This window comes from Ailuropoda melanoleuca, chromosome 12 (genome assembly GCF_002007445.2).
Source record: "Ailuropoda melanoleuca isolate Jingjing chromosome 12, ASM200744v2, whole genome shotgun sequence".
Classification (NCBI taxonomy): Eukaryota; Metazoa; Chordata; class Mammalia; order Carnivora; family Ursidae; genus Ailuropoda; species Ailuropoda melanoleuca.
This window is the reverse complement of record NC_048229.1, coordinates 46,224,821-46,237,225: the sequence shown is the minus strand read 5'-3', so window position 1 is coordinate 46,237,225 and position 12,405 is coordinate 46,224,821. Positions and strand designations below refer to the sequence as shown.

General features: G+C 37.9%; 1 protein-coding gene across 1 annotated transcript in view; it reads left to right on the top strand.

Moving 5' to 3' along the window:
• Positions 1-325: 325 nt before the first annotated feature.
• C12H16orf87 (chromosome 12 C16orf87 homolog) overlaps positions 326-12,405 on the top strand; it is a 30,481-nt gene continuing 18,401 nt past the window's right edge. The window contains 3 exon segments of the mRNA XM_002930761.4: positions 326-727; positions 729-746; positions 6,458-6,554. Coding sequence (XP_002930807.1) covers positions 680-727; positions 729-746; positions 6,458-6,554 — 163 coding nt within the window. The 5' untranslated portion in view covers positions 326-679.

Below are 12,405 nucleotides of genomic sequence, written 5' to 3'. Positions count from 1 at the left end.
TAAATATTTGACTTAACGCTGAATTTCATGTCTTAGCGCCGAGTCCAGGGCTTGGCATATAGCAGGCTCAGCAGGTGTCTATTACAATTCCTCAATAATTAGAGTTGCTAACATTTACTGAAGTGTATTAAATGCCAGGACCTGCGTAAGCGCTTTCCCTTTCACCTCTTTCACTCACGTGCTCCTTCCTCCCGGGGGGAAAGGGCGTGTCCAGCACCACGACCCGCCCTATCTGTGCATTCGTTGGTCAAACCTGACGCCCGTTACAGCCGAGTCCCGCCCAAACCACGCCCTCACGCCGGCCGCGAGGCCGAGAGAAGGCGTGGCTATTGTGCCGCTGGAAGATTCAGACAGTCTCCTCTCGTGAGAATCGGGACGCGCTCGAGGACCCGCGCGGTGCGGGTGGGAGCGCGTCGCAGAGCAGGCGCGAGAGGCCCGTGGCTGCTAAGGGCGCACGCTCTGCCCCGCCCCTCCGGCACGCAGAATCCGCGCGAGCTCGCGCACGCGCGCGCGCTCCCGTTCAAGCGTAGGTCTGGCCCGCGGGGACCCGGCGGGTGGAGGCTGGGCCGCTGAGGTACGAGGGGAGGAGCCGGAGCTGCCGCCGCCGCCGCTAAAGCCACCGCCGCCGCCGCCGCTACCGCCACCGCCGCCGCCGCCGCCGCCGCCGCCGGAGAGGAGCATGTCTGCAACTCGAGCCAAGAAAGTGAAGATGGCCACCAAATCGTGCCCCCGAGTGCGACCAACAGGTGGGCGCCGGGGGCCTGGCCCGGGGGCCGGCGGGGCGGGTGCGCGGGCGGGCGGCCGTTGGCTGTGGAGAGGGCCTCGCCGGGTGGTCTGGCCCTTGGGCTCGGTGGCCGCGGTGGGAGCCCGGTGGGAGGCCGGGCTGAGCCGAGGGAATGCCAGGGAGACTCCCGGGGTCGCAGTCCGGCCGGTGCCCACCTGGCGGCGTTAGCCGGGCGACCGTGTGTGTCCTGCGGCCCGTGGCGCGGGAGGGAGGCGTGGGTTTGTCTGGCGTGGACCGGGCGCCCAGTCCGGACCCTCCCNCCAGAGTCGCCCGGCCGGCTGTGGGTGACAGTGGCGGGAGTGTGGGGGCAGTGGTCCAAGTGGGCGAGCACGGCCCCTTCAGCCCCCTTCCGGCCCGACGAGAATGCCCACGGTGCCCAACTCCGAGTCCAGGCTCCTGGCTCCGAAAGCCGCTCCTGCCACGCAGGGTTGCTTTGTTCCCATCAGATGTATACTGTGGTCCCCCAAAACTGTTCCACCGCGACCTGGGCGGACGCTTAAATATGACAAAAGGGGCCGCAATGCAATGGTTTCAAGTTTAGGCGAATTTGGACGTTTTTTTCCTCCTAAATGTATTTCTTTTATTTTTGCCGGATATAATCGTGAATCTTTACATTGTATTTTTGTGGAACATTATTGAGTAACGCCCCCATTGAAGCTCTTTCCTTCTGGGAGCTCCTCATTTCCCCCACCCGCCGCCGTATCCGCTGTTAAAAATTTGGCGTTTTTGCTTCATGATCTTTTAAAAAATTTATATGTAGTTTCATGAATTTTAAATGACTTCTTTCTACACAAAATTAATAGTGTCATAGCTGTGATTTAAAAAATATCATTTTACTGTTTCTTAGTTTTATGCATGCCTCATCCTTTACTGGAATAATGGACGTTCCTTACAATCGATTGAGTGAAAACTGAATTAAAACCATCCGAAGGCCCTTATTTCATGGCAGTGTGCAGATCTGGGTGTGATTTTTTTCTTTTCTGAGAGAATTTTTTCAAAATGACTACCTCACTCCTCCCCTTTTCTTAAAAAAAATTTTTTTTTTCTTTAAATCAGGAGTAATTTGAAATGGCTGGATACTTTTAAAAAAAAATAACATGCTGATGTCAGTGCATTCTTTAAGAGCAATCTTGTACCTTGATCAAATCTTGTAAAAGAAAATGTTACATGTTTTATTCAGTATCTTTTATGGGCTATGGTAGAAATGCAAGGAAGGAAGATTGTGCAAGGAGAATTACAGTTTATTGATATTATGAGTTTATTGAGTATGCAGTATAAAAACAATTTAGTCATGTTTGCTGAAGTAGATAGAGTTAAACTTCCATTCTTACCATTTGACTAAGTTTACCACTTAAACTGAATTTGTTAAATTCTGACAAAATTGGACTTTGTGATTTAAGTCTCTTTACAGGAGATTATATCAATATTTAAATCATTTCCATTTGTTCCAATTAACTGTGCTGAAGTATAAAGTTTACATGTTATGCTTTATGCATTCCAGTTTCTATAGGGTGCAAGTTATTGCAAATCTTGACCTTGTTTTACTTGGCATAAAGTAATCTTTTGGGAAAAGTAACCTGTTTTTAATATCCTGGCTAGAGAAAAAGGAAAGGACAATAACTTGTTAGGAGTCCCTGTAATTGTTCAACAAAATGTGATCAACATTTTATTTGGAAACATATATTAATTTTGTTATACACACACATCCTCCCGTCTCCCCAGCTGCCATAACAAGGTGCCATAGGTTAAGTGGCTCAAACAATAGTAATTTATTTTCTTAACAGTTCTGGAGGCTGGAAGTCGAGATCTCTTAGAGAGCTTTCTGGTTCCCTTCTTGTAGGACCACTAATCCCATCCTAAGGACCCCACCACCATGACTTTAAACCTGATTATCTAACCTCCAAATACTTTCAGACTGGGAGTTAGGGCTTCAACATATGAATTTGGGAGGAGGGGGATGACACAATTCAGTCCATAGCAAGCTACTACATAATTTAGAATGTTGGTTTTGTTCTTTATTGTATTTAAGAGAATATAATATACATAGGGACTAATTAAAACTTTTGGTGATTCTTAAATTTGATTTATCTTTTACTAAATGTAACTTGTTTGAAGGAAATAAAAGATTAATTTTAGCTTTCTAATTATTGGAAAGTACAAGCTTCTTATAAATGAGAAAAAAAATTGTAATCCAGAAAGCCATTTTTCAAACATCATTAGATTACTGTTATTCTAAGTTGTTTGATGAATATTAAAATAGAATTTAGGTATAGTTTATAAACTTCTGGATATGTAAAATCTTTAAAGTTTGAGGAGATTGTACCACTTAAATAGATTTACATATGTTCTGTGTGTGTGTGTAGGTTTAAAAACAGGTAGAGATGAGCAAACAAGAAAGACCTAGATTTTCAGTTGTTTTATACCACCCCCTTTACATGTCTGCATTGAAAATACCGTTCTGAAACATCTAAACCACAATACTTTTCATTTTCGAGAGGTTTCACATCCAGTAGCTTAAATTACTGAACCATTTTGTATGTAGTAATATTCAAGATTCTTGTTAGTTGTCTAGTTATCTTTCGTGTATGTTTCTGTTTTTGCCTTATTTTTTTAAATACAGCAGCTTTTTTTTTCTATTTATAGGAAATTTTATGTGTTGCAAACATGTCTTCTGTAGGTCACTTTGATTCTGTCAGCAGCAAGAATGTAAATGAGTTCTCTGTAATGTGGTTATTTTGAACTTCTAAAAATCAGTGAAACAATGTAAGACCAGGATCTTGTTTCTTGCACTTTTTTTTTACCCTTTTTTAAAAACTTGTTTGTAGCTGTTCTACTTGTAAACATAAAAACAACCTAATGTACTTTTCAAGGGATAAATTGATGGAAAATAAGTCAATAAACAAAACTTTGGGTTTGGTTTTTTTTTTTTTCTATTTTAAAATCCTGAGAGTATAGCATTAGAACTTTCTTTAGTTTCATGCTCGGCATTACACTGAAATTTGAAGGAAATGTGGGTTTTTTGTTTGAAAACCAGGATATACTGTAAAGAGATTAATATTACTGAAGTCCACCCTCTTTAATAATTCTTTTTCTAGGATTTGGGTTGTGGTAGTGGTTGGTTGTGTTTTTTCAAGGTTGGGGTTGGGAGAAGGAACTTTCCATTTTAAAAGGGACTTTAGGGCGACTTAGCTGAGGCACATAAATGTTTCTTGATAATAAAACACTCTCTAAGTGAAAATCAGCCTATCAATTAGTGTTTGTTCATGTACATGTCTCAGATACCTAAGTGCAGCCCTCTGTTAATTTAAGATATGCGTTGGTGTATTTTTCTTGTATATAAGACAGAGACCTAAGTTTAAGTTTGTTCAGTTTTAGTAGCTGGAAGAAAATACTTGCCGAGTAGCAAAGGATCTTTTGAATAAGAACATCATGTTTCTATGTTTTTTGGATAACATTAATTTAAAACAATTTATATTACAGTGAATGCCCTTGATGTGTATAAATATAAAGGAAATGAGTCAGTACCTTTGAGTTTAGTTTCTATGAAGATGTGAAATTTTTAAAATGACAAACATCTATTTTTGGTGGCATTTTGCAGTATTAAAAAATGTAACATTTCATATTCTGTCCTGGCATGAAAGAATCTCATCACATTCTTAAAAAGCATGCTATTTGACCTATCTGGAGTTTGATTATTTTTATAGGATTCATTGTTATTTTTCTTACATGCAAACTAGAGATCCTTTGTTCAGTGTTTTATGTGAAGAAAAAGAATTCTGCCAAAATATTAATTTAGCTTAATTAGATCAAGTATTTATATTTCAGACTATGAAGCATTCTTTATATACATGGATAAAAAGCTTTCTTTCTTTCTTTCTTTCTTTTAGAGAGAGCATGTACTCAAGTGGGGGGAAGGGTAGAGGGAGAGAGAATCCTCAAGCTGACTCCCCACTGATCACGGAGCCCTGTGCAGGGCTCGATCCCAGGACCCCGAGATCATGACCCAATCCAAAATCAGGAGTCAGCCACTTAACTGACTGAGCCACCCAGGCGCCCCTGGATAAAAAGCTTTATAATTGTAACTAAACTTTTACACAAGCAGAGCAATGGGCGAATGGAATTTATCTTACAAAGTGAATTGCAATTTTCTGGCCATAAAATACTTCTTGTTGAGATTAATTTCTTGTTTTTGGTGAACATGTCTTGATTTCAGGGATCATTAAAGTTAATATTGAAATGATTGTGGAGCAATCAAAACATTTTTAAAATAATTTTTAAAACATTTGGGTTTTGAAAAATCATTATAGACTTGAAATAGAGAAAGGAGCTACTTGTAATTTACACATTTAGAAACAGAAGTTTGAAGAGCTTAAGTGTTTTATCCAATGTCCTTCCTGGAGCTGAGACTGAAAGATCCTAGATCTTGACTCCTCCTACATTCTCTTTTGTTTGTCCTATACTTTTGCCCCACAAAGTAGTTGTTGTAAACTGTTCTTTTTTTGTCAGTGGTAATTGGCATCTTGCCCTCTCATATTAGAACCAGAATCATTTTCAGTACTTTCCCTTTAAAAAATTTTATTTTAAGGAAAGTATAATTGGCATACAAGTTACATTAGTTTCAGGTGTGCAATGTAGTGTTTTGACAACCCAATAGGTTATGCCATGCTCACCATAAATGTAACTACTGTCTGTCACCGTACAAGGCTATTCCAGTACCATTGACTGTATTCCCTGTGCTCTACCTTTCAGCGCAGTGGCTTACTCATTCTATAATTAGGAACCTGTGCCTCCCACTCCCCTTTACCCATTTTGCCCATTCCTCTACCCACCCACCCCCAAGGGACCATCAGTTTGTTCTCTGTATTTATGGGTCTGTTTCTGCCTTTGTTTGTTCATTAGTTTTGTTTTTTAGATTTCACATGCACGTGAAATTGTATGATATTTGTCTGTTTCTGACTTACTTCACTTAGCATAATATTTCCTAGATCCATCCATGTCGCAACTGGCAAAAATCTCATTTTTTTAAATGTCTGAATAATATTCCTGTGTGTGTGTGTGTGTGTGTGTCCACGTCTTCATCCATTTATCTATGGATGGACACTTGGGTTGCTTCCATATCTTGGCTATTATAAATAATGCTGCAATAAATCTAAAGGTGTGTATCTTTTCAAATTAGTGTTTTTGTTCTCTTTGGGAAAATAGTGGAAGTATTTTCCCCTTTTGAAAATAGGTCTGGCACATCTACCTTTTCTCCATTTCCATTCTCATTATTCCATTTGGGGCCTCATTCTTATGCTGGGGTTACTTTACTTCCCAACCATGCTCCCTTTTCCAGTTGGTGTTAATAACTGCTATCAAACAGATATTTTAGGAAATACTACCGTTTTTCCACATATTTTCCCTTGTTCTGATTTTGTTATGGTTTTCTGTTGGTCCCTCCCATCAGCACATGTTTATCATGCATTTTCTATATACATGGTATTGTAAAGCATTAGGAGAATGTGAAGATGTATAGGACACAATACCAGGTTCAGTTTGTTGTAAGAAGGTGAGATTTTGATAAATCTGTGATTCCTACTTTGGTAATTTATCATTCAGTTCAGGAGACTACCTAAACACTGCTAAGTTTAGTAGAAAAATAGTAATAATACACTTTTTCTTATTTTTGTACAGGTTCCTGTTGCATGTAAATCTTGTCCCTGTGGTTACATATTTATTAGCAGAAAACTTTTAAATGCGAAACACCCAGAGAAGTCACCACCTTCTACAGGTAATTTTGAGAGTTTACCACATATTTAGCTTTTCGATTTAGAAATGTAAAATTAATTTTTTGTCAATATATTATTTACATCTTTGTTAAAGTTAAAAATTAAAACCTGTTGAAGTATGCCTATGGTTTTTATTAGCTGTTGTAAATCATCTATGACATTAGTTTGCTCTTCATTCCATTTAAATGTTAACTTCCTTATAATGCTGATATATCTTACAGCAAATTTTCTTTTTTTTATTATTGGAGGATGGAGAGCCATTGAAGGTTTTTAAGCAAGGGAGTGATCTGATCTGATCTGATTTCTAAAAATAAATAGTTTAATTAAGGTATAATTGACATTCAATAAATCGCACATATTTAAAGTGTATAGTTTGATATGTTTTGTCCTATGATTACACCAGTCACCACAATCAAGATAATGAACAATGTTCATCATTTCCAAAAGTTTTCTAGTTCCGCTTTGTTACTTCTCCTTGCTACCCCCACCGCCAGATAACCACTGATGTGCTGTCATTATTTCTAGAACTTTATATCTAAATATAATCATACAATATGTACTCTTTTTTTTGCCTGGCTTCTTTCGTTGAGCATAATTTAAGATTCAGCCATATCGTTGTATGTATCAGTAAGAATTAAATCCTTTTTAATGCTTAGTCGTGTTCTTTATATGGATATACCACAATTTGTTTATCGATTCCCTGGTTAATGGACATTTGGTTTCATCCTCCTCAGTGCTAGTAAAATTTATAACGACTTAAAAATTTTTTTTGAACTAGTGACTGGAAAAATATAACTTGATTTTGATATGAATATAATTTTTAGACATATTGGTTATTTTTTATAATTCTCTGATTTAGAATATCTAAAAAATACTTTTTTTGGAATTTTACTTTCCCATTAGTGTAGACCAATTGGATTTAGTCAATGGATTGAATTTTGAAATTAAAAAAGGTGAAATTTTGTTGTTTATCCTTAGATAAAATCAGAACAGTGATGATCTCCAAATAAGAGATTGATTACAAATAAATTTTGAGTACCTGCTGTATGCTAGGCACTGTTCTAAGGCTTGGGCATAAAGTAATGAATGAATCTACTGTCAAGGCAGGTTCACTGCCGTTATGGAGCTTACATTCTTGTAGGCATGACATAGACAATGAACAAATAAATAGGGAGAATACCAGCTTGTGATAAATGCCTTGTAGGAAATTAGAATAGATTGCTGTCCTAGCATGTGACTAGAAGACTACTTTTGATTGAGTGATTGGAGAAGGCCACTCTGAGAATGGACATTTAAACTGAAGCTGAATTGAAACAAGGGGCTAGCTATGATAAGATCAAGGAGAAGAACATTCTTGACAGATGAAATAGCAAATGCAAAAATTTTAGGGCTGGAAAAAGTTCGGTATATTTTAAGAACAAAAAGGCTTGTGTGGTTGCTGTGTTGACAGTAAGAGCAGGGTAGTGTGGGAGATGAGGCCAGAGGGATAGGCAGAGGCCAGATTGTGTAGGGCTTTGTAACCCGGAGTAAGAAGTTTTGGATTTTGTTCTTAAAATATGAGGACAGACTATTCCTAGGATGTGGGATGGAATGAGGGGTAGGTAGCATGCTTGGATCTGCTTTTCAGAAATTCCATTTTGGCTGCTGTCTAGAGAATAGTTTGTTGGGAATACAAGATAGAAGTGGGCTATTGCAGTGTGTTAACTGAGTGAGAATGCTGGGTTAGAGAGTGCTTCGGTTATAGTAGCAGATGATTCAAGAATTATTTATATTTATGTCTGTGAGAGGTCTGTTTATTCTAGGTTTATATAGAAGTGGCAAGAAAGTTATTTAATTCCATTTCTACCTTTGTTTGAGTTTGTTCCCTTTCCTCATGAGAATCAAGACTTTGCTGGGTTAACTATATAGAAATCATTCAGAGAGCTTGTTAAAAATGGGTTCCTGGGTCTTATTCCCTAAGTGTTTGATTCAGGTATGAGAACTCTAGATATCTGGGGTGGCTTGTCAGCTCAGTTTCAGGTCTCCAAAATGAATAAGACATGGTTTGTGGCCTTAGCAGGACAGGTGTGTTTTTTTATTCAACAGATATTTTCAAGTTCTTCTATATACCAATGGTTCAGGTGAGAAATCAGATAAAGAAGAAACCCAACCCAGAGAAAAGGGACAGATGCTGCAAGTTGCAAGTACTAAGGAGTTAGAATCACGAACCAGAGGGAAGAATTTTACAATTACTCACGATGACTTGGGTTACTGGTTAGAAAGAGAATATAAAAAGGAAGACAAGTTTTGAGGGAGAGGTGAAGAATTAAGTTTTGAGTGTGGTTATGAAATATCATCCATGTGGATTTTTTTCCCCACTTGGACATAAAGTGTAAAGCCCAGGCAATAGCCTCAACTGGCGCTAAATCCCTTGAGCCATCAGTGAGTACATGGTAGTTGATCTCATAGAAATGGATGAGCTTGTGCTGAGAGGGTTGGTAGGGTAGGAAGAGGAGGTTCAGCGACTGAACTTTGGCAAACACCAATCTTAAAAGGGTGGAGGTTATTAGGGAGTTAGGTCAACTGAGAAGATGTACATGTACATGTCAGCTGTAGGAGAGGAACCAGTGGAGAGGTTGTTACATAAGTCATGGTGATGAGTAAGAAGCAGTTCATTCTTATTTTACATTTGGAATTTCCTGAGGTTCTGTTGTTTAATGAGAGTGGTCTTGTGACCTTGAAGTAAAGATGAGACATTAAAGCCTAGAAATTCCCTGGAGGAGGAAGAGGAACCAGCAAAAGAAACAAAAAATAGTTTCAAAGGATGGTGGAACATCAGGAGTAGACTGTGCCATAGAAACTAAAGGAGGAAAGACTTTAAAGGAGAAGGTATTCAAAGCCTAGAGAACTGTTTGGTATAGTGCAGACATGGGGATTGGAAACCTTGACCAGATTCAGATTCCAGTTTTGTCACTCTCTAACAAGTTAATTAACCTCTGTGAGCAGCTGCTATTTACTTGAGTTTAAGATAGGCTTATAGTATAAACCTTAGATAGAGGTACAGATGAATATGGCTAATGTAAACAAAGTTTAGTATGTTATAGTTACTCAAATATTCATTTCTACAATTAAGTTTCTTGAAAGTAAGATTCGCCTTATCCAGTTCGTAGTATGTGGGAGATGAGTACATAATTTTTAAAATCTCTGTAATAGTTTATCAAGTACTTGAACATTGTTAGTGGGATCCAGAACATTTCAGTTTTAGTTAGAGAATTTATAAAGAAAAAATTAAAATGGATAATACATACTTGGAAAGATAATGAACTTCACTAATAATCAGGGAAATGCAGTTTAATTACAATACCATTCTTTTACCCACATTCTGACAAAAATTTAAAGGATTTCCAAGTGCTTTTATGAGTATAGCAGAATCCGAAGTCTCATACTAGTGGTGAGGTTGTAAATCAGCACAGTAGAACAGTCTGACAGTAGTTGTTAAAAGCTTTAAATGCACATAGTCTAGAATCTAGACTTTTTATCAATAGGTATGTATCCTGAAGATACAGTTATTTTTAATACACAGTGAAATATTTATTAGGATTTATAAGCAACACTGTTTATAATAGCAGAAAGTTAAGCCAAATATCATTGGTTAAGTAGGGTACATCTTTTAGGGAACAACAGTATGTGCTAATCAGATGATGCAGATTTTTATGTACTGACATGGAAAAATCTCTAAAACAAAGTTAATTTAAGGAAAAGTACAAAACAATACTTGCATGAATTCATTTGCTTTACATTTTTTTTTCTTATAATGAGAACTTTTAAAATTTCCTCTTAGCAACTTTCAGATATGCAGTACAGTATTATTAACTATAGTCACCATGCTGTATGTTACACAATCGTGACTTATTAATATTATAATTAGAAGTTTGTACTTTTGGAGGCGCCTGGGTGGCTCAATCGTTAAGCGTCTGCCTTTGGCTCAGGGCGTGATCCCCAAGTCCTGGGATCGAGCCCCACATCAGGCTCCTCCGCTGGGAGCCTGCTTCTTCCTCTCCCACTCTTTCTGCTTGTGTTCCCTCTCTCACTGGCTGTCTCTCTGTGTCAAATAAATAAATAAAATCTTTAAAAAAAAAAAAAAANAAAAAAAAGTTTGCACTTTTGGACCCCCTTTCCCTATTTTACCCCCCCCGCCCCCACCCAACTCTCTTCTCTGGCAACCACCAGTCTGTTCTCTGTTACTTGTGAGCTCCGTTTTGTTTTTTAAGATTCCACACATAAACGAGGTCATATGGTATTTAATCTTTCTCTGTCTGACCTAACACTTAGCGTAATGCCCTCAAGATCCATCCGTGTTGTCGAAAATGGCAATGAAATGGCTGAATAAAACTCCACATTACCTTTATCCATTCATCCATCAGCAGACATTTAAGTTGTTTTTATATCTTGGCTATTGTAAATAATGCTGCAGTGAACATGGGGTGCATATATCTTTTCGAGTTCGTATTTTCATTTTCTTTGGATAAATACCCAGAAGTAAAATTGCTGTATCATGTGGTTGTTCTATTTTCCATTTGCTTTTAAGACCCCACAAAATTATTTCTACATGTAACACATAAATGGATAGATCACTAAATAACGAGGGCGGAATCAAGGAAGACTTTTACTTACATAATTAAACATTTAAAACAAGAAAGCGAGCCATCTGTGAAGTTCAGATTGCACTTATTTTAAAAGTGAAATCAAAGCTATAAAAGATAATTTTAAATTTCAGTGGGTTGAAATTTCTTTTGTAACTTTGTGACGTGTAGGAGGAAAATAATCTGTCAAGTCAGATTTATCTAAGCTTGAATTGCTCAAAACTCAAATTTTTCAAATATATTATCTGTGTATCTTCATAACATAGTAGAAATAGGGAGGTAGGACACTAGACCTGTATAGAACTTTGTCTAGCTGAAAATACATTTAAATAAACAAAATTTATTATGGAAATTAAAGGATTTTTTAAAGCTTTTAAATTTTGGTGAGAGGAAGAGATGAGTGTTACAAATAAATCTGTATTAAGAAATGCTCAGTATTTTGTACGAGTGCATAGAACCTTGAGGCAATTAATAATTCTTTGACAACTTTCCAAATGAGTTAGATATGTGTTGTTTCTTTTACTCTCTTTGGGGAGTCAGTATTAAATGCAGATAAACCTTTAAAAATTAATTATCTTGTTCACATAGGATTTCATTTCTAAATTGAATGATTGCCTAAGAGTTTAAAAAATAGCCTTGAGATTAAGTCCTAAACTGTCAGTTTGAAGCAATTTCTTTTTTTTTTTTTTAAGGTTTTATTTATTTATTTGACAGAGAGGCAGTGAGAGAGGGAACACAAGCAGGGGGAGTGAGAGAGGGAGAAGCAGGCTTCCCGCTGAGCAGGGAGCCCAATGCAGGGCTCCCTGCGGGGCTGGATCCCAGAACGCTGGGGTTGGTGACCTGAGCCGAAGGCAGATGCTTAACAACTGAGCCACCCAGGCGCCCCATTAAAAAGAGATTGAAGAAGGGGCTCCTGGCTGGCTCATTCAGTGGAGCACGTGACTTTTGTTCTTGGGGTTGTAAGTTCGAGCCCATCATTGGGTGTAGAGATTACTTAAAAATAAAATCTTTTAAAAAATAAAATTAAAATGGGATTAAAGGAAATATTGTATTTCCTAAAATTGAGAGTATCTGTACTATAGACCAAACCTTGAACACGATTCAAATATTTAATCAGTCACCAAATTCTGACAGAAACCATTTTTGGTGAGAACAAGCTCTGCTTTGTTCCAAATGTTTAAATTTGGTTTTTCTTTTTCTTTCTTTTTAAAAATATTTTATTTATTTATTT